This window comes from Streptopelia decaocto (assembly GCF_964273445.1).
Source record: "Streptopelia decaocto genome assembly, chromosome: 3".
NCBI classification, from domain to species: domain Eukaryota; kingdom Metazoa; phylum Chordata; class Aves; order Columbiformes; family Columbidae; genus Streptopelia; species Streptopelia decaocto.
Window position 1 is genome coordinate 72,367,903 of NC_138656.1, and position 23,641 is coordinate 72,391,543.

Here is a 23,641-nt window from a genome sequence, read left to right on the forward strand (position 1 = left end):
AGTGCTGGAAGGAGTTTGTCACATTTCTGTCACTTTTAATAATGTCCTAGTCTGGATCTTAAAATTTTAAGGTCAAATGTGAGGAATACATTTTTGGGAAGGCTATTTAAAAAGTGTTAAAACATACTGCCTATGTATCACTGCTGTCATTGGTGTGGGAGAAGGGATCAGTAGGGGTAAGAAGATTCACATCAGAACAGAGCAAGGGAGTGACTGGTATTGAGTGCTCCCTCTGAGCATTTGTTGGATTAGCGTAAAATGTAAAGCTAGATTGCTAGCTGTTTTTTTTTCTTGTTGTTCTTTTTAGTTATATGTGAGGGAGAGCTTTTGCTTTCAGTGCAGAAAGGTAGTCAATAATTAGAGTTATGCTGTGCACAGAATTGAAACAATTCAAAATTCAATAGCCAGTGAGATAACACTGTAAAATAGGAATATCTGGACTGAGTGATGTTACATCAGTAACAGATACTTCTGAGTAATGCTTCAAAATATTTTTTAAAAAATCCAGACATTGCTATAAATACCTTGGCAAGTGAAACATCCAGTCTATGCAGTCTTTATGGCCACTCTGAAGGTTGCTGAGTAATACAAGACAACCACATGAAATGATCTGTACAAGGCAAGCAGTCTTTGGATGCTTACTGTATAGTGCTCAAATGTTTAAATATTTTTCCCGTAGCACTGAGACAGGAAAAGATCTTGCAGTTCTAATTATGTGAAGAACTAGAACAGTGTGTATGTTATCAGTTAATGACTGTAACAAGCCTAAGATAAGAGTATTACAAAGACTGGGCATTTTTTGCAGAAAGAGAGGCTAGAGCAGGCAAAAAGCCATGAAACACCCTTCAAGTGCTGCCAAGAGACAGCAGACTTTACATAAGATGAAAAGAGGAGGATGGATTCCTGATTCAAGATGAGGAAGTAGCATGTAACAAAAGGAACTGAAATAGGAAGTAAGATACTTAATAGTATTGCAAAATGTGCAGAATAAAATAGTAACACCATTTGTATTCCTGAAAGAGCATTCATTTACATATTTTGTAATATATATAAGAACATAAGAAGGCATAAAAAGATCGCATTTGAAAAGTGACAGATGCTGTGCCTGCATTTAGAATCTATTGACTTTAGTAGATGCTAAGGTTTTTGTTTAACTGGAGTGGGGAGAAAAAAAATCCTGTTTATTAGTAACTACAGCTGAGGGTGTGGCTGAGATCTGAGGACTATATTCAGAGTAAAAGACAAAAGGATAAAATATAGATTCTTTTGAACTACTGTGGATAAATCCATGGGAAAATAGTTTCATTTACTTTTGATTCTGTAAAACTATTAGCCTCCCATGTCTTTTGACAGTAGTGTAGTAGTAGTATAGTTTAAAGGAGAACATCTTTCATCATTAAAAAATAATGAAAAATACTATAATCTGAATTTGATTTTTTCCAATGCTGCAGTTCTTTCTACTATTTAAAATGGTTATTTTTGTGTTTGCACATTACCTCTCAAGAGTTAATCCTGAATAGCTATTGAAGATAAGTATAATAATTATTGAACAACTGTTCAACTGGAGCAAAGAGTTTAGAAATAATCTGAAGGAAGAGGTGACGGTAAAATTTCTTCTGTGTGCGTGTGATACAAACTATGGAATTGCTCAGGATTTACAATTCTGTTAGATGAATCAGGATTCAGACCACCAGCTTTCAAGAATACAGCTTCTGTAAATCATCTGTGGACGTGCTCCCTCTGTAACAACTCTATGGAATTGAATTTGGCTGGGGATCAGTTCATAGCAGACCAAAGGCTACTATATCAGCTGAAAATAATTTATCTTGTGTAGCTGTTTGAAGGGTTCTATCATGAGAATCCTTAGGGAAAGCTTCTAATAAGGATTTGAGGTATGTGCAATCTCAATTTCTACCATCCTTTTTAAAAGCTTCAGTGGGTTAAAGCTTCTTTTTCCCCCACTTGAAAATGTCTTGAACATTCTGTACCTTTCTGTGTAGCCTTTCTTGGAAGACTTATGAAAAGGCGTATCTTTCTCTAATGTTTTTAAATAGGTTTGATGTAAAGGATAATACTTTCTCCCACATTGTCCATCTGTTTTATTAATATAATTGTGTTATTTGATGTTAGCTATGGTAATATGACTAATATATGGAAAGTTTGTGGTTAAATATTTTAACACTGCATAGAAAGGTTTTATTACTTTGAGGACTGGGGCTGTATGTTGATTTTATTTTGTTACATTGATATGGGTAGACTGGAATTTCTACTCTGAGTGAAGCTTTAAAGCAAAGACTTTCAGCTGTAAGACCCTCTGAAATCTTCTGGTGAAGTTAGAGATTACAAGGTATAGCAGGTGTGAGTCTACTAACACTAAGACTTCCTTTACTTAGTTAGCTTTTCCAAATGTTCTGAAATAGTTTGTAGAGTAGAGGTTAACATCCAGAGGATCGTTTCTGTTAAGAGGTGTGTGCTAGGTTTGCCAAGTCTAACAGTCACATTCCTACGCGGTTGCTTTCTTCTGCCATCCTCCCCTCAGTCTGGTAAGGCAGGGTGATAAAGTAGGAAAAACAGAAACAGTAAAGCAATAGATTGCTAAGCAATTTCCCTGTCATTATCTCAATTACCATTGCAGGGAAATGGACTCTGCTTGGGGAAATTAACTAATTTATTGCAAATTGAAACTGATTCAGGTAGTGAGAAACAAGCTCAACATGAAAACAGCTCACCTTTCTTCCCCACTCTCCAGGTTCAGCTTCATTCCTTTACTGTAGACTCCCCAAACCACATACTCCAACCCTGCCCTGTAAGCTCACATGGAGGATGGCAGGGAAGTTGCAGTTAGCACACAGTGGTATCTACCACTCCTTCCTCCTTATATATTTCATCTGCTCTGGTGTGGGCTCTCCATGGGCTGCAGTTCCTTCAGGAATATCTTTGTTCTCCACTGTGGGGGGCTTCATGGGCTGCAGGGGATGTCTGCTCTGATGTGGTCTCTTCCTTGAGCTGCAGGGGTATCTGCTCTGCCATGGAGCTGTTGTTCCTCCTCTTCTCTCAGACTTTGGTGCTCCCATTCTTAAACATGTTTTCCCAGAGTTGTCCCCAGCCTGGCTAAGGGGCTCAGCTGTGTTCTGCAGTGGGTCTGTTGGAGCTGTGTCCCACATGGGGCAGGCCCTGGCCTCTTCTCACTGCTGCAGCCCCTCCTCTGCCAACAGCTTGCTGCGTAAGGCCTGAACACTGAGTTAGTAAGACATTAAGAACACACGTTATTTTCTGTGTCATGAATTTCTGTTCCCTAACAGTGTCACACACCATATAGTCTTACAAAAGCTTATAGAGGAATTTAAAAGGTGTCTAAAGTAAGGAGGTACTTCTACAAAAGATGTTAAGAACTTATTTAATGAACTAAAAAGATAGAGCATCAAGTGTTGCAAATTTGCTTATGAGTATCCTAAGAACAGTGTGTGTTCTTGTGGAGCTTGTCATCTAGCCTTCGTCAGCTACAGGAATAGGCTCATGTGACAGTTACCTGTGAGTGGGAGACCTTAATGCAAATACAAAAAGAAAGTAAAAATTCCAAGAAATATTCATAGAATTAGCACTGTTTGAAGACTAGAGAAAGAGAAAACAAACAACGTGGTGTCATTTACTTGTAAACTAATCTGACTCATGAGAGTGTGTACACTCTACAGAGTATCGTTTCTCTGGGATTACATAAGCTTGGTGGTGTTCAGGAGTTTATAAATAGTCAACATTTCTGAAAAGCGTCTATGGAAAACAATACTGATAAAAACACTGTTGCCCTTTTCACAATTAATACCAGGGGTTTTTTGCCTGCAGTTTACAATAACAAATAGTCTTTGGCAATATTTTTTGGTGCTTTTTTCTAAGTAGCTATCTAGGTGATGGAAAAATACATGTTTTCTTCCAGTTAAATAAAAATGTTTCAACTTGTGCTGTGTGACACAGGAAAAAGAGGGGAATTGTGATTTGAAAAGTGCACACTCATTACAGTATTTAATAGGCAGATGAGCCTCATGCAGAGGTGAAAGTTCAAGTTCAGCTACCAACCAGCAAAGCTTTTTCTTCTTTGAATATATATGCACCAATTTCCATTTACATGTGCCTTGTCTTACTTTCATCAAGAAAGTCTAATAAGATAGCTAAGAGAACTTGTGTAGCAGTAACAGTCTTTAATGAAAGCTAGTTGAAGGAAATGGAAACAAAAGGCTGTGTGACTACTCTGCTACCCCTTTTTACTACCAACTTATTTTTTCATCTTTTACAGGATGCAGTAAAACACACATCATTACTTTATCTGGGACTAGTAAATACACTCTTTTCTATTCAGCTATGCTTTGGTCAGTGTGGTCTAATATAGTCTGCCTTAGTTGCATTCATGTGGTTGCTTTTCTTACCAGAATAGCAGCTTGGTCTGCATTGCCAGCTTGCGTATGCCAAGAGCCCAGCGTGCCAGCTACATTTTCCTCCTTCATGTGTTTTAGTTCATTTCAGATGACATCCTAGTGATTTTTCACACTTGTTCCAGAAATATTATTGATATTGTCCGGCTGCTTACATGAGTAATCTGTCAATAGAGGAAGCAAGAATGATATTTTGTATATGGCTCATTTTGTAGATGGGTATTTAATTAAGCAAATAGCTGACCTCACCTTGTGTCTGCTTGCTTCTACTAAGAAAAAAAGATGATACTGTTATAATTTCTCATAACTCACCAGTAATCAAACTTGAGAGGAATGGTTTGCATATAGCTCATCCTTGATATCTGAGGTGCTTAACTTCTTTGGTCTCCGTTATTTTAGGAGACTTGTAGTTTTAAATTATCGTCTGCATCTCTGGACTTTCCTGGTTCTAGTTTTACTGCATTAACAGTGAATCTCATGAGTTAAATTTTTCCTACAGTCTCCACTATTAAGTCAGTTATTTTACTTGGTGGTAGCTGTAGGTAATAGCTGTTTCTTTCTGATGATGTACCTGTACATCCTATAAATGTTTAGGTTTATCAGCAGTTCTTCTGCAATTGGAGACCAGATTGTTTCCTAATATCACAGCAGGTACTCAAAAAAGGTCCTAATCAGTTCAAGGCAGGAGGAGGTAGTTTTATGGAGATCATCAGACTGTCTTCACTGAGTTAAAGTATTAAATATCCTGTCTCAACTTTTATGCTTTTCTGGAGGTTTGCTCATTATTTATGTGAAAAGGAATAACAGACTCTCTCTTGCATATTGGAGTAAAAAAATACAAGTTAAAAAGTCTCGATAAAACAAAGGTGGTAGCCTTGTTTTTGGGGATTACAATTGACATTTTCTATCAACAGTAATGCCCAATGTAAACTCTAGCCTGAGAGGCTTCAAAAATTATTTCTGTTGTAGATACCTCACAGTTCAAAGTATCTAATGGACTTCAGTTTTGTGTGACTATTACATGGTTTTCTAGACTGGAGAAGACAAGACTTGGTGAACCAAGTGGTCACTTAGGCTTAATGTTTCAATGGTTAAGACAACTTTATATTTAGTATAAAAAGCTGTCTGTGAGAAAATTAATTGAATGGATATCAGTTGGAGATGTGACAACTGAAGTGTGTACTTAGGCACTCAGTAAAAATCAGTGTTTTAAATGTAATTTTGTTTGGTGTTACCTATGTTATTATCTTTCAACACCTGAGCAGTAGAAACATCTTTTCCAGGGTTCTCAGACCTCTGGACCTTGGGAGCTGACATGTTTGCTAGAGAACTTGAGAGGAATTTTTTGGGGGGGAGGTAATGGATTCAAAGAAGCTTGTGGACTTCTTGCTTGAATCTAAAAACTGCCCAGAGATGTGGGATTCTGGGAGAGGATCTTTGTGTTGCTTTCAAAGGCACAAGAATGCCATTCTGCTCTGGATTTGGAGGGGTGTCCCCTGTCTCCAAAACCAATGATATGTTGTATTTTCTTCTAGTGTTTTTGAGATCTCCGTATCTGCTTTTAGGAGCTTACTGAAGTGGTCTGATGCTTATTCCAAATTTTCATCTTTGTTTTTGAATATAGAGTGAAACTTTCCTCATGCTAATTTTTTACCTTTTTTGTTTTGTAGTGGTGTATTTAGGCATCTTATATGTTTGGATTAATTTTTCAAACATAATTCAACTTTACATCTGAATATTCTGCTTTACTCTCATCTTTGTTTCCCCCCATAGTTCAAGTGGAAGAACAAGTTTATTGGTTTTCTTGCTGCACTGAGCTATCCCATAGATGGAAGACTGAGGTCCTAGATTTTTCATATGGTCAGGTTGTTTCAATTTTGCTGATGCAAAAGTGTTGAAGAAAGCTGGTTAAAATTTCAGGTTTTAGTAGGGTGAGACAAAAAAGGAGGCAGGGGGCCTGCTACTGGAAGAAGAATATGATCAGTGTGATTCTAGGCCTACAAATTGCTCCTGAAAATTTGCTTTACTCTTGTTGAAGGCCTGCTGAGACAGACATGGCAATATTCTGGATAGGATGCTGCTGCTTGTTTGAACACTTTGTTCTATGTCTTCCTAGCTACAGTGTGCTCCTAGAACCCATCTTTTTTTTTTTGTCTTGGAGTGTTCCTTTTGTATATTTAGCCCCTTAACAGATTTTTCAGATATGAAAGTACTATTACACCCCTTTCACAACAAGAAAGTGCATCATCTATGGCAAGTAACTTGCCCAAGGCCACACATGAATTCTCCCTAGATGGGAACTGAACTCTTGTCTCTTTGATTCTAGGCTAGGTATTACTTCAATATGTGTCAAGTTATACAGAGATTTAAAATTTCAAATTACAGATGGAAAACCCAGCCCTTCTCTAAGGATCTCTGCATCAAGGGTGAAGAATAATCTAGTTGTAATGAGTCACAGGCCCTCATTTTCCTAGTGGGGATAAGCTTGCTTTATTTTTTTTTTTTCTTTTCATGAGAGTAGAGATATTCATGTTACAAGGAACAGTTACTGACTAAAGAATTATAAGTAACCAAACAGTCCATTTGGATTCAAGCAAATGTAGTTTTTAAATATTTTCTTCTGTCCTATTTACAAATTTTACTGAATAAGTATTTTCTCACATACCAGGGAAAAACTGAAAGCCTTGACACAAACATGTAATATTATATATAAAATAGGATCTTTGGGCTCTGTTGTTGATTTTGTTTCAAGGGTACCTTGCTGCTACAAGACCTTATTTTATTCTTGTTTCTCTAGTATCCAGTATTTAAGACAGCCAGGTGCATAGTCCTCCCTTCTCACCCTTTGGAAAAAAGGTGACTTGATTCAGGACTCTGGAAAAAGATTGAGAGTTTCACTTAATCACCGAAAAAGTTACATTAATGTAATTTACTACTAAAGAACTATTTGACATTAAAAGATTAAACTCATGTTTTTGAATGACATAGCAAACGTTTTTAAAGTATTCCTTATATCAGTCTGTGCATGTGATTTATTTGCTTTCTGTGAGAGGTAAGAAGGGCGACTTTAATTTCATAGACTATTAGCGCTGTAAAGTAATTGAGTCCTATCCATTTTCAGTATCTCAGTTCTGAGTGATATTCAGTGATCAATGTCTTGACAAGCCCACTTCAGTGAGCGACATAGCTTAAACTTAAAGCACCATCTAAACCGTGCAGAAGGTGCCCATGTTGTGCCTACCTATCAACGTAGAGTAAGTACTCCTGTCCCAACTTGATGTTGCTCTCTCCTGGAGAAAGGGTGAGATTGCCTGTGGTGTGGTAACTTTTATTGCAAGAAATAAATAATTTTGAAATTGGGTTATAATATTTATCCCGTTTAAAAATTTAATTTTTAGATTTTTTTTTTCCTAACAGGATTGTTACTTTTCCCACTCTCTGTAGTCATTATGCACAGTGTTTTTCAATTTTTTTAAATCTAGATGGTTCAACAGTTTTTTGAAAACAGCTATTAATCTTTTGAAGGTGGTAGTGTCATGTCTTTCCACTTGTAATGACTTTGCTTTACTATGGCTGTTAAAGGAAGGAAATCCCTTATGACTGTCTAGCCTTTTCTGCCTCCTGTAGTGACACGCTTGATGTCTTTGCACGCATTCTTCTACTAGCCACTTTTAATTAGTCCTGCCACTTTACAAACCTGCAGTTAAAGTACTTCTAATAGATGGCAAGTGTATAAAAACCCTTTGTCCTTCATGTTCTGCATCCTTTTTTTTTTTTTAATGTCCAGCCAGAATTTTCCTAAAATCATGAGATTTTGCCAGGTATTTAAGTGTTCCTGCATTCTCCTTTTTACTCCCACTCCATTGTGTTTTACAGTGGGCTGAGAGAAATGGATTATAATTCATCAATTAAAATAACAGTTTTAGGGAGAGCTTAAACAAAACTGGTTGTTTATTTACATATAGAAGTGTATTCTGTGTAGTTGTTTGCTGTGACCCTGCTTAGCTTCTTATAATGGGATCAGCTTGTTCTGTGGCAGAAATACCACAGCAAAATGTCTGCATGTAGATCAGCATTGAAGTGTTTTCTGAAGTCATATTTATCTAGATTGGATTTTCTAGATACTAAATGAGCTCATCTATTCAGAATGTTTCCAGTATTGACTGCAGTTTATGAAGGTTCTCTAGTCAGTTCCTAAATTAAGAATTACAGGATAGGAGCTCAAGGGCTTTGAGTGTCATTTATAAAAAGTTAGTAAAACTGTATCACAACTGCAAGACATGCTCTCATTCATAATTAGAAATCTTAGATGCAGGGATTTCGTATTTTAGAATCATCTTATCTAATGCATAAACAATTCTGAGGCTGAAACGCCCCTGAGCTGTGGAGTCAGGTTCCTATTCTTACTGTAGAAATCTTGCATTCCTGTCTGTGGTGGTACAAATTCAGGTCTGTACAGTTCTGTCTGTAGCCTTGTGATATGGTCAGTCTAATGTTAAAATGCTGGGTTTGGCTATTTGTAGGTAGAGCAGATCCTGGAACCTAGTGTGAGGTTTCTTTGGGGTGTCTTGACCTCAGTATTGACTTATAGGCTCAGTAGATTCCGGTGTACTTTATATTCTAGGCTATAAACTGCATTGGTATAGGATCAACTGCATGCTCATTCAGACAATTCTCCCATCAGAGTGGAAGTCTTCTGGAGGAGATAACTGGAAGCGGTATCTACATGAGCTCTCCCATTGCTGGAATATGAGCCATTGGGTAGTCACATGTGTGGAATTACGTCCAGAACAGATGGACTTCTTTCTTCTCCTCCTTGAACACATACACAAATTTTCATGCGCTAGCTATGGTGAAGCCTTAGGTGCTCTTTGGCTAACTTGCTCGCAAAGTTTATTCCTGAACTGAACAATAGAGTAATGTTCCTCATTAATAATTTTCACTTTTTTTTTTTTTGGTACAGAAATTTGTCCAATTGTTCTCAGCTGAAATAAATTTTTAGAAGTTTAAAACAAAATCAATTTTTTGAAATGGTGAAAAAGCACTGAGTGAGGACACTTGAATAATAATCCTCAGATTCTCTAGCTTGTTATACTGTGAAATTAGGTGTTCATATGCTTGGGTGGCGGGGCTGGACCAGATGACTTCCAGAGGTCCCTTTCAACCTCAACCATTCTATGATTCTGTATAGAGTGTGTCTCAGTCTTATCCGTATTGGATCATCCTGTATGGCTGAGCATTCTGGTGGCTATAAGATGTCAGTTCTTGCATCTTCATGAGTAGTTGTTGATCAACTTTTATTCCTTTATCATACTGTTTTCAGTTCTCTACTAATTGTATTGAACTTGTCAGTCTTAGAGGTGCTACAGATTTTTCTTCTAATATTTTAATGATACAGTAGCTTAAGGATTATGCTTGGTACGAGTTCCTACAAGTAATGCATATGGTAACCATCTTCAAAAAAAAACAGCAGCCTGGCTTTCTTAATTTCTCTCATGTGGGTTTCAAGTATGCAAAAGGCTATATTTGGTTTTAATATTTCAGTAACATTTATGCCACTTGCTTTTCTAAGTATGGGTTTGGAGGGGTAGGCTCACTTTTGTTACTATCTGAAAATATTGCATTTATATTATTTCTGAAGTATTGATTCTTTATTATTCTGGCTATTCCTCTATATTGATATTCAGCTTGCAGTTTCCTCTTTTCGAGAGAATAGCCAGTTTGCTAGTTGGGTATCTCATAATGTTTCAAGGTTTTGTGTATTGCCAGTTTTCTTTGTTATACCAGCACTTCTTGTGTTCCTTCATTCAGTGCCAGAAAAAGACAAGAAGCCTCAGCTTTACTTATGGGGATGCCTGATCTGTGACCTGCAGATAATTCAACCAGTGCAGACCCCATTATTTAAGAGAGTGTGGGCTAGAGAAATTGTTTGGGCAGCAGCCTCTTCCTGGCTGATTACCCATTATCAGCACTAGCCCTAGCCTTTATGTACACATTATTCATTTGTTAATAGAGAGAATATATGTACTGCTTGTGTACAAAATGGTTGTGATGCACATGTGCAGCAGTCTGTGATGAGGCCACAACATGAAACATTTTAGTGGCCTGTCCCATCTGAAAACTCTGGGAATCACAGGCACCCAGTTTTGCGTTGGGAGATTCTGAGGAGAGTGACTGTATAAACTGTATGACTTTTCTGCAGAATCTTCTGTTGAGCACCACTTCCATTTATTATACAGATGCAAATAAACGGATGAATAGACGAAAAAATAATATCTGCTGGTCGCTACTGCTCTAGTGGTACAAACTTGGTTCTGTCTGTATCTCTGAAAAGAAATGGAAACATAAGATTGATACATTTAAAGCGTAAGACTTCATAGCCTTATCCCAAGCCAATTTTTAAATTTATGTTTATTGTTGAGTCTGTGTGGCCCAAGATCCTCAGTGGGTAGATCTGTTTTCTGCTTGTGGCTCTATTGGAAAGAATCCATTAGAATTTGTAATGGCTTAGTGCAAACCATGGTTGCTCTTACTGGAGTATAAACTTCAGACTCAACACTGTGACATTTGGTGCAATTTCATGTTTTTACTTTAATGATGGAAGCAAATGATTCTGTTCTTAACATTAGCGGGGTGGTAAATGAGTCAATATTAACAAGGGTCAGAGTGAGTAGCTGTATAAACCCATGTAACTTGACAGCTGCTGGCCTAATAGGAGTCTTAGATCACCAGTGCTTGTTTCCTTTCTTGGCAGAATCAAAATGAAAAGCAGCTCAGTATGTATGTTTTTATAATATTTCCCCAGAGTTAGGAAGTAATTTGACTCTTTAGTCACTTGAAAGCTATAGTGTTTTTCTTGTTTTTTTTGCACATAAAGGGAAATGCAGGGAAAGAGGACAGAAAGAAATAGAAGGAAGCTTTCTTTGTACATGTTCTCTTTTTTTATTCAACAGTAAAATGGCATTTCAGTTCAGCAGGAACTGTTAAATAGCTGCTGTAGAAATGGATTTATTGTTTTTTAAAAAATTTAATTAACTTGTGTAATCAGGTGCTAGTTAGAAAACCATTATTAACTAGTTGTCTTGTATAACTTGAAAGGAACCTGAATTTAAGTACACTAAGTTTAGATTGTCCTGGTTATGTTTATTCTGGTGCTGTGTAATTTTGTTTTCTGGGGAAACATAAATTAGTTATAACTCAGAATAGCTGGGCAAACATTAAAGCAAAGGTATTTTTTTAAGTGTTATCAAAAAGATGAAGAGTTCATAGCTATTAGTGTAAAAAACAAATGTAAGCACAGAACTGTTTCTCACTGACAAGTTGTAGGTAGCAAGCATCTGAGTTTATAAAATTCTTAGAGGAACAGACCTATGTATTTGCCAGAAATTCTTAGTTTGCAGCTCCGAGATGAAATTTAGTTTGAGATGGGTTGGTTTGTTCGCTTGTTTTTTTAAAACTTCAGTAGGCATTCAGACAAATGGTATGTATTAATTAATTTTAATTTCTCTCTGAACGTCATCCTGGCATACATTTAAAAAAAAAAACAACCACCATGACACCAACCACCATGACACTCAAAAAAAAAAAAAAAAGGCAACTGTAGAGGTTTAAACAACCATTAATTTTCTTTTAATTATATCAAGGCGGGGGAATCCTTTATTTCAAAGTCAGTCTTAAGCACGACCATGAGTAAACACTCAGAGTTGTTGGTGACTCTGTACAGAAAGCAAATGGTCTGCTATCATTACACAGATTGATACTCCCTCAGTTCACATGCTGCTAATAAATTACTTTTCCCACATTAGGGGTGCAGAGGTTTTCCTGGTATACGAAGCTGTTACTGCCCTTTATTTTGCCATTGAAAAAAACCCTTTAGTTCATAGTTTCTCTTTCTTTCATTCCCCTTTTTCTTAGTGTGTTATCAATTGAAGTACGTAATACGTAAATAAGAAATTTATTCTGAAACAGTTTAAAAGCATGGGCAGAATTCATCATAGATGATGACTTCAAAGTTATGAATTTGTGTATAGGTTGTGTGTAAACATTGCTGAAGAGACTTGATGGAGGTGACTTAGAGGAGAATTGGAAAATGAACTTGTAGTTGATCTCCAGAGGTCCCTTCCAACCCCAACCATTCTGTGATTGTGTGATTTTTTTGAGATTGCTAAAATTAGGACCTTCTTCCGGTGAAATTAAGAAAGTTATACTACCATCCTTTGTGCAGTTTCTTCCAATTCTAGACATTATGTGAAGGTCTGATAAATATCTGAAGAAAGAACAAAACATATGACTCCCAGTAAAAAAAAAATGCTATGCTGCCTGTGGTATTTGAAGGCATGCATTTCACAGCTATAAAAAGTTGTAAGCACTCGTGATTCAGAAGCTCCATTCTTCCTGTGCTTTAATGGACTTACAGCTGTCTTCACTAGGTGGCCAATGGTGCACTGATGTGGGTATGAATGACTGTTAGTAGTTCAGGCAAGGTCAGCCTGCTGAGAAGTAATCTCAGTTTGAAATAATAGACTTTTGGAAGTATTTTCATTAGTCTTGTGGATTAGTGAAGTTGTGCTGCCACTTTGTCTTTTAATATTTACCTTCTAGTTGATGAAAGCACTGCCTTTAGATACTGTTTTGCTATCTTCATGCAGAGACTTTATCCAAACATAATGCAAGATGATAAACGTTGCCTATCATTACAGTGTGGTGGGGGTAAATCTCTGAAATGTGCTTATAGTATTTTTCTGTGAAACTTTTTTATTGACCAGTGGGAAGGCATGAATGATTTTTTGGGGCTGGAAGGATGTCAAGCAGCATCTGATTTTAGTTTCAGTAGTGACTGCATGCTCTGTTGTATTGTGGTGAGGAAAGAACAGAGAACACTCATTACAGTTGAGAATAGCCCCCCAAATAACATGCTACATTTGGGAATTCTGGGTCCACATCAATGTACTGCTTTGTCTGAAGTAGAAGCTTGAGCTGTGGTCTAGCACAATGGTTTTTATGGTGTGTTCTTTCATTATGATGTTGTTACAGACTCATGAAAGCTAATGCTTTAAGCATAAGCATATTATTGGAAGGCTATAGACCTGCATATGCAGTAGAGACCTCTCACGGATCCACAGATTTTAAAAGTTGAGAATCACCTTTTTTTTTTTTTTTTTCCCCTATCCCAAATTATGCCTTAATAACTAGAATACTGAATGGCGTCATAGATGCTCTGGATGTTCTTCTTAATTTCTGAGAGGTTGTATGCTCATCCCAATGAGGAATGGGAAGAATTTTGATACTGCAAAATTTTTGCAAAGGCTGAGAAACCATTAACCATCCAACACTGAGTCAGTATGCAAAATTGTTCTCTGACAGTATGTTATTACTGCAAAGAAAATTGTTAGGATTACACTTGTATAACAGCAGAATTTGCCACTGTGCGTGTCATGTAACCCCATCTGTTCTCTATTGCTTTTGTCAATGAATCAAATGTGAGAACTGGTCTAAATTGGTACCTTTTATTTGAAATACACCTGATCGTGTTTCATAAATTTATCCTGTCTGCAGAACCTGAAAATAACCTGAAAAAATTCAAACTTAGGGACTACTTAAAAGAATAGAAAGATGAAGTCTTCAGAAAATAAATGTATACCTTTTCTTTTTAGGTCAGAAGACTTGTCTCCACTTACATGGTATCTTTCCTTACCTCTATGTACCATATGATGGTTTTGGACAGCATCCGGAACACTATCTTCGTCAAGTGGCATTCAGCATTGACAGAGCACTTAATGTGGCTTTAGGCAATCCATCTTCTACTATTCAGCATGTTTTCAAAGTGTCATTAGTATCTGGAATGTAAGTATGACCTGTTAGGATTTTTGGTTATTTGTTTTGAAATGTTTTTTGCAGTTGTGCTATGTAGAAGCACTTACTATGGACTTGAGTGACTGCAGTGCTTTTCTGTTTTCCCCCATGTGTGTCTTCATACAGGCTTGTACTACTAAATAACTCTTCTCACTTGCTTTGACTTTAATGTAATCAACAGGTTTTCCTCCAAACACTAGACACAGACATTTTTCCTAAACTTGGATTCTAATGTCTATCATGGTTCTAAATCTGTTCCTTTTAGATTTTTCTGTATTTGCTATTACAGCAGCACTTTCTAACCTGTCTGGGTTATTCTAGGTTCCCTATGACCAGGTATGTGTTGCAGGAGCCTAACTTTACGTCTCCTTTTCTTTGTTCCTATAAGATGGCCTCTTTAGGAAGCACATCACAGAGACTGTCAGGTCGTGTTTATCCATCTGATTCTCCCAGTAGCACAGACCACAAAGTGGAGGCTCTTAAACATTAATTTACTTATCTGTCAAGCTGTCGTTTTTTATTTGGTGTAGCTTTCTACTGCTCCTGGAACTATATACTGTTATTGAATGTTAACATTTTAAGGATTCTCGTAGTCAATTTTTATTTAACTTGCATAACCAAGGACTGAAAAATGTGTGAATAATAGGAGACTGTCCTGGAAGAACATAGTCTATACCTGCATTGACTCTCTCGTCTTGAAAACAATGTAAATGCTAGTTTTCAGAATTGTGCAGCACTATCTTGTACCTACTTTTTTCATGAATTTTTGAAATATGTTCTTTCTAACTGTTGAGGTTAGGAAGATAATCTTTCCGTTCCCAGCCAGTTATAACAGTATCCTCCTGATATTACTAGTGAAGTGGCTGCAATAATTTCTTTTAACATTTATCAGAACTTTCTGATGTGTTTTTTGTGGTAAGAAGGAAGGTAACCACCAAATTTCTTATTTCTTTTTGTGAGAACTATGTGAATTATAGTACAGCTGTTCATTTCAAGAGTGAGAGCTGGGCAGGTTGAACTGCTGAAGACAATCTTTCTTCAAAGCAGTGAGAAAACAACAGACAGATGAGGAAGACCTGCCTCTTTTTCATGTCTCTTGCCTTAGAGTTTCAAAACAGTCCTTACAGAAAGTCAGATGCTCATTGCCTCGAAGAAGCATAGGAAAGAGTGCTTCATGTATTTTGCTTGCGTAAGAGGCTAATGGGAAGTGCCTATCAGAAACTGTAATACACTTTCATCTTTACCTGTGTAGATAAACATGTTTGCGTAGTCACGCAAATCTACTTCTTTTCTTCTGTTCTGACCTGAGTCAGATTCTGCTCATAGATATTATAGTGTGAGAAACCTGTATTTTTCTTTAAATCTTGGAGATTATTTTACTTCTTCTCTTCTACATTAGAAAAATTGCTATAATGATTTACCAAACATCTTTATTACATAAGTTTAACCTAAGTTTTTTGTTACATTAGCTTCCAAATAAAGTAGAGGTCCATGATTTAAAAGATGTGAAATATGCTGTCCTTGTGCATTGTGAAGTTAAAGTAGGTGCTCATAGCTAACCTTCAAAGTGTTGTATATCTGGCTCTCCCTGCTGCCATGTCAATGAGAGTATGGATCACTTGCCATGTGAGTGCTGACTTTAAAAAAAGTAGCTTTTAGTTTACATGCCTACAGCACATGGAGTCATATTATAACTCAATGCGTATAACCTGTCATTAGTTTTATACTGTCTCTATAAGAAGGAGATTGATTCATTATACAAGATCCGATCTTCTTTTCAGCTTAATAGCTTTATGCTTGTTGTTTCAACTTAGCTCAGTTTAAATATTTTTTTTTTTAAACATGCAGTCTAGTTTTTGGAGATATTAACTGTGTGCATATTTAACCATACTAAGAATAGCTGTAGTTGTGCACTTCTGCTGAGTTTGTATTTAATTTGGGATTGAAATCACTCTTACTACTGAATTTTTTAGACTTAGCAGGTAAGTATCCCAGTTACTTTTTTTTATAGTATTTTAGTAAAGAGATTTTATATTATTTTGTAGAGGTAACGTTTAAATTTATGCTTTCCTGAATTTCTGTTGACTATTGTTGTAATTACTGCAAACTGTAGACTTCTTGAATTCACCCAATGTGTTGAGTTATGGCCTGTTTCCTTAACATGCTGTTTTACAAGCATGTTAGATTAGATTAGAATTCTAGATGTTGAGAAGTTGGTAATTCAGTCAAGTAATACCAGAATTAATGCTGCTTGTTCAGCCTCAGTTTAGTCTTGACATATTCATTATCCTATGTATTCTTTAATTGCATTCTCAAATCCTATTTTCTTCAAGATTCATGCCTCATTTAGTGCATGAGATTATTAGTAATCACTGAAAAGGGGCAGCTATTCATTCTTTTAAGCTGTTCTGATTGTTCAGTTATTTATATTACACAGCCAGTATTTATTCATTTACACCTCATCTGCAGAATTGATGTCCTTAACGACTTTGTTACAGCATTTATCAAAAAGGCTGAATGCTGTTTTTGAAGCAGTGCAGCACTAATAAATTTATTAAAAGTACTATTATTATGGTGTGTCATCAATGTGTTTACATGTGGGGAAAGTGAGAAACAATGTTAAAGCCAGAAGTTCCTTCTAATTATATTTTTCTTAGATACTTAGACATGCATAGGGCCTGTTACTTTTTTCTTTCTTATACAGTAATGTAGGTGCTCCCCTTTGGTGTGACACGTGGGAATTTTCATTCTCCTGGATATGCAATTCATCTTATGGTTTTGTGTTTGTTTGTTTGTTGTGGTTTTGTTTGTTTGTTTTTTCCCCAGGATTTTAAGACTCTAGTAAAATGTGGTTAAATAAATGCCACAGCATAACAGGCTATCATCTTCCTTTTACTTCTTCCTCTCCAGGCCTTTTTATGGTTACCATGAAAAGGAGAGACAGTTTATGAAGATTTACCTTTACAATCCTGCTATGGTAAAAAGGTAAGGATGTGGTTATAGGAAGTTCTGGCTAATTTCCTTGTATCTTGTATTAAAAAGGCAATTTGGAAGCAAGATTCACCTACATCTTAACAAAATAAAAGCAAACCAATAATCTTTTTAAAGCAGTAGCATATTAGGAAAGCAGGGCCAAAATATACCTGCCTTTAGTTGTCTTGCATTAGCTGTAATCCTTGAACAAATGTGCATCAGGTTACTTTTTCTGTAACTCTTACAGAAGACAGGGGAACAATGTAGTAAACTTTCATATATTATGAAGTGGATTTTGGTAGTTTTAAAGTTTTTAAATTCCAGCACCCATGATTAAAATTAAAATATACTTGTAAAACAGGATAGTTTCTGTTATTAGACCGTTTCCCTGTTTCTCAATAGAGTAATGTTCTGTTAAATGAAAGCACAATTTATCTCAATCTTACTGTCACATAGTTGCAGCAAATTCAGGAATAAATAAGGACAAATTATTTCTCAAGCATAAACTGAAATCCCTTGAGTGTTTTGTATTACCTTTCACAACTTTTTTTAAAGAAGATCTAATACATGATCATAAGATAGGTTTGTCTAATTTTTGTTCTAGACTAGTAAAATTTTGCATTATGTTAAATTTATGTCAGTCTAATCTATATACATGTATGACATGACAATTGTTTTGAACTTTGGAGCTTCTCATGTTTGAATTATTCCTATCCAAATAAGGACTGACACTTCACTTAAATTATTGCTTTAATTTTTCCGTACAAAACTTTGAACTCAAGTTTGTTGCATTTAGAAATGCTCAGTGCTTTTCTTTGATTCGTAGATGTATCCTGTTGCTTTGATATAAATTTATCGCACCAATTTATAATTATCCAAATACCTGCAGTTATTTTTTAATGTGTAGATGTTGAAAAGAGCAGATTTGTCATGCTTCTAGGAAGTTGTTAAAATACTGCTTCTGTGTATACAGTATGTAGCTTTAAAACCATGCACGACTTATATATATGTTAAGAAGAACTAGAGAGACTTTCAAAGATATTACTGGTGTGTAGACATACAACTGCCATAGTTACTCTGTAGAAAGATTTCCATGGACTATAGTGGCTTTGGATCAGTTTCAGGAATAGTAAATAGTATGATGTTTTTTGGGACTTTTTTTTCAAGCTGGAGGATTCATAGCTCCTTTGTAATTAACACCGAAATACTGAGTCATTATTAGTAGAGATCATTTCTGTGGGTGTTTTATTGTGAAAACAAAATTCTTAAGTTAAAAATATGGCTAAGGCAAAATTTAAGAAGTTTGAGTATTTTGATAAAATCAAATATCAGTATTGTTGTACTGGAATTATTTTTGTTTTCTGTCCTAATTGTCTTTAATTTTAGAGTATGTGAGCTTCTGCAAGGTGGAGCCATAATGAACAAATCTTACCAGCCTCATGAAGCCCATATTCCCTACCTCCTTCAACTCTTTATAGACTACAACTTATATGGAATGAATTTAATAAACCTGGCTGCTGTCAAATTCCGAAAGGCAAGGAGAAAAAGTAAGGTGTTCGTTTCTCAAGAGCAAATAACTGTTGTGAAGGCTGAAAATTACCATTTTGAACAAAATGTTACTAGCTGTCAGACTTTTGCCATGGTTTTTGGCTGAACAGGTATCATGCATTGTCTCCCTGTAATTGCTTTCTGTGTGAAAGCAATGTCCATGTGTAGCTTTCTGTCATTTTTCCTTTTTGTACCTGTGTATGGGGATTGAGGAAGAGGCTGCTTTCTGGAATGAGATGCTATTTATCAAGAAACATGTGTTCTGTCAGCAGTGCGGTTGTGACCATTTTCATGAAATGATCACACCTCTTTTCAAATTAGAAGATGAAAAATAGTTGATATTTAGTTGAAGAATTTATGTGAAAAATGGCATACTAATACCATTGATTTAATTTTTTGACATCTGTTTTTGATCCGTGTATCACTTGTAACTCATTTTTTTGCTTCAGTAGTATCTTTACAAAAATATGGCTAGTCATTATGCTCTGCTGACAAATAGCGTTTTTTATTAAAACACTTGTGTTTGTCCTAAGGTCAGTTGCTCTAGAGTGAAATTTGAAATACAGATATCTGAGGAAAAGAGGTATTTTACATTTTCGTTTTTAAAAAATCAGTTTGGGATTTTGAGTGTACACACTTACATAAAAATGAAGTTGGGCAAGAGTATCCATTATGTTATCTAAATGCTTCACTATAGAGGGGTAAATAGCAGTAGGAAAGCCATAGTGTCTTTGGTAAGTAATATTTAGAAAAATAAGTATTGTTTACTTAAATCATAATTGTTCCTACAGCTAAAGCAAGACTTGAAAAGAATGGTTAAGTATCTTTCTGCAAAAAACACAGCAATTAAGAATCATGCTGACTTTTAACATTTTCCCATTATTTTTATGCATATATAGTCAGACTGCAATAGATTAGTGCATTGAGGTTCCATGACTGATTCTCGTCTAAAGAAAAATACTATTTTCATACTCAACAATAGACCACACTTTTTCTTGGTGTCCAGAATGTAGGAAGACAAAAGCTCAGCCACGAACAGAGCATCTTCAGGATCTTTAGTCCTGAGGAAATATATCTTCCCAACATCCAAAGCGGCCTTCTGGAGGCATGCAATGTGATTATATTGAATAGTTGCTCCCATTCTTTCTCCATAGCTCTTTTCCCTCTCTTTCAGGAAATAGATGAAAGATATAGGATATATATATATACTCCATCATTTATTTAAGGATGAGAGACCTAGGTCTTGAATGGGAAGAAGAGGGTGAAAGAGGAGCATAGGCTGAGAATGAGGAAAGGCTGGGGGAGCTGGGTCTCTTTAGCTTGGAGATGAGGAGACTGGGGGGTGACCTCATTAATGTTTATAAATATGTAAAGGGTGAGTGTCAGGAGGATGGAGCCAGGCTCTTCTCAGTGACAACCAATGATAGGACAAGGGTCAATGGGTACAAACTGGAACACAGGAGGTTCCACATAAATATGAGAAGAAACTTCTTCTCAGTGAGGGTAACAGAGCACGAACAGGCTGCGCAGGGAGGTTGTGGAGTCTCCTTCTATGGAGACATTAAAAACCCGCCTGGATACCTTCCTGTGTAACCTCATCTAAGTGTTCCTGCTCCGGCAGGGGGATTGGACTAGGTGATCTTTCGAGGTCCCTTCCAATCCCTAACATTCTGTGATTCTGTGATAGTGTGACTCTAACTAGTCTGATAGGGGAGAGTCCAACTGGATGAAAGCAAGAAAATAGCAGACTACCTTGTCCTGGCTAGGTCAGATAATGGCAGCAGTGCTCCTGGCAAGATTCATACAGCTTTGAGCGGCTCCACATCACACATGGATAAGCAGCCTGCCTCAGTCTGTTGCAGTCCCCAGGCACAGGATCACAATCTACTATTCCCAGCACAGCAGCTCAGCGGCAAATGTTTTGTTCCTGGTACAACCTTACAGAGGCAAGGCTGGCAGGAGGCCAGTCCTTGCACAGCAGCCCTGAGAAGCGCCATCCTTTCTAAGCTCAGACCCGTCGGAGTGGGGTAGAAGGCACAGCTGCTGCTTACAACTGACACGCCTGCCTTGTTCCACAGCTTCTGTGTCTTGGGAGCGTGCATTCATTTCAATTGTGTCGTTTGTGCTGCGCAGGCCAAGTTGAACATTGTTTCTCAGATGGCAGTGAAAGCCTTTGACTAAAGGTGTGCAGTAAACACTATTTTTCCCTTGCAGATCATGATACAAAAATTGGTCTGGCAAGGAGTAAAAAACTCAATAATAGGTCTGTTTCTCAATGTAAGTGAGCAGTCCTAGGAGCCTGTTTCCAGTGGCATTTTTCTCACTGAGATGAGTGGACTGTTTTGAAGGCTGCGAGACGTCAGCAGGCAAATTTGTAGTAGCAGGAACACTCTGCCTTTATCAGCTTGTATCCAGAGGATGCAGGAGTTTTTTCTTTCAAGTTCTTCTCTTTTAGCTAGTGAGGAAGAAGACTGCGAATTCATTCGTGCACCACATGCCTCTAATACTATTATAAAACTTCAGATTTCAGTAGTAGTTGAATGTGATGTAGTATGACTCTGAAAGACCTTGATTTGTCACTGCTGCTGTCCTTAAAGATCTTCATGTCAAGAAAAAGGGAGCATTGAGTGTCCTTAAATCTCTATCCCAGTGAGTAACTTTACTGAAAAAAAACAGATACAGGAATTTGAGCCTCGGTTTTTAGAAGTATTTGAAAGTAGGGTTCATAAGGAATAAGAAAGGGGGTGATGCACTGAACTGTTCTAGTGTGGTATTTGAAATGCATATGACTTTTGAAAATAGCATATATTTTACCAGTTGGCCTATAATCTTGCACAGCTGTTGTGATATATTTTCCTTTAAAGTGTATATCTATTCAGTCCCATTTTGTCAAAATAACAAGAGATGTTTCTGTGCATAGTCAGCTTGCATTTTAATACAGAGAATTAGCTGATACGCTACACAGTAAAAACATGGCTGTGTTTTTTTCCTGGACCAGCTCTGACCAGAGGCAAATCATCCCTTTTGAACAGCACAGACACTAAACTATGCTAGGTTTGAACTGGGTCTGTGCAAATGGGACCAGTTATTTTGTGTTGTCTTTCTGGAATCACCTGCTTTGACATCATGGTGCATAGACCATCTTAGCTCACATTCAGACACACCTGCACTAAGATGAAAACAAGCTATCTTTTCACCACACTCGAGTGCCACATTTCCTGTGTGAGTTTAGGTTCTATGTGCTGTGTCTGATGTAGGGGCAGGGTTTGCAGAAATTAGTCTGAGTGCAGTAAGGTTGGTCTGAAACATATTTAATGAAGCCTGCTGGATTTGAGTTGCTTGTATTTGTAGCTTCTAAAGCACTTCTGGCATGATATTTCCTTGTTGCTCCTGTAGTAACTATGTTATTCAGGGCTTTTTGCTACATGAAATATCGCTATCTCTGCTGTTCCAAGTGGTGGAATTCACTTTTGCAAGACTTTGTTATGAAACTTACTTTAAAATTATAGGATAAAAATGCATGTTCTAATAGTTATTTATTGAAGGCCTCTTAACAATTGAGTTGTTCATTTACTATATCTTTAAAAAATGCAAAAATGTTTGTTGTCACTGAAAGGTTAATACATAAAAACCTGCTAGTGTGTGACACCAGCATATCTGAGTGAGTTCAAGGTTCAAGTTGGTCTTTCACATGGAAATTGGAGACTGGGTAATTTTTAAGATCTTCTCCCATTTCACCTCCCCGCAACTCCATTCTTAAGGTTTTGTTTTTTTTTCTTATGCTGCATCCTGTGTATAAGGTATTTCTTTCCTCTGAAGAGTGAAGGTTCAGGTGGAGACCACAAAGGAGGTAGTAAACCTTCAGAGAGGACTTCTCCAGCATGACTTTGGAGCATGCTTCTTCTTATTGAGACCTCCAAGAAAACTTGCACAGTGTTATCTTTATTTGTAGGTCAGGCAACATCTGCCTTCCTTGCAGGTTTCCACTTAACTTATACTACCACTGCATCTGAATATATTGTGTATTCTCTTTCAGCTCACAGATTAGAAAGAGGAGAAGTGTGAAGTAGAATTTAGTGTTTCCTTTGGCTTCTAATTCCCATTGGGATATGACCTGAGGATGCAGACACTTGGGAATTCTGAAGTATACATCAGATTCTGTGTGATTTACTTTGAAACTTGCCTAAATAGGAAAATATTGAATTTAGGTTATGACTAGAACACCACAAATGTAATTCTGATAATGTCAGTGTGTTGAGAATATATTTTTCTTTTTATATGTATCTACATGTTAGAAAGAAAGTTAAATAATTTAAATGACAGTATAGCTACTTTCTGAAGATGATATGCAGTGCTATTTATTCTTCAGGAGCATTTGGACTGGTAGTATTAAATAATAAATGCAATTATATAATTATATGTGTAAAAAATATTACCCCATAAATGAATTAATATCTCATATTACTTTTTGTTTTCTAGGTGATACATCAGGTGTAAGTAAACATCATAGAATTCATTTGCCAGAAAATTCAAACAATGCGTCTTTCATTGAATGGGAAGAAGATGAAATACCGAGGTCAGCATGCCATTTTTTTTTTATGTATGCTGTATTTTCCTATATACATCAATTTGTATGTACTACAGGATTCCAGTCTCTCATCTAAGGGACCCTCATATGTTTTATATGTGTTAAAAAAAAAAAAAGTGTATAGTTTTGGCGATTGATACTTTCTGGTATAGAGTTGTAAAAATCTAACTAATATTACTAATAGGAATATATGTGGAAATTCAGCTATCTGGTTCTTGGAATATGTGTTTCTAGCTGATGACTTCTCATGAGAAGC

At 36.6% G+C, this 23,641-nt stretch overlaps 1 protein-coding gene across 1 annotated transcript in view; it reads left to right on the forward strand.

The window, feature by feature from the left end:
* REV3L (REV3 like, DNA directed polymerase zeta catalytic subunit) overlaps positions 1–23,641 on the forward strand; it is a 118,472-nt gene that overhangs the window by 32,130 nt on the left and 62,701 nt on the right. The window contains exons 2-5 of the mRNA XM_082047715.1: positions 14,078–14,267; positions 17,187–17,261; positions 18,636–18,796; positions 23,277–23,373. Coding sequence (XP_081903841.1) covers positions 14,078–14,267; positions 17,187–17,261; positions 18,636–18,796; positions 23,277–23,373 — 523 coding nt within the window. The remainder of the gene's footprint in view (positions 1–14,077; positions 14,268–17,186; positions 17,262–18,635; positions 18,797–23,276; positions 23,374–23,641) is intronic.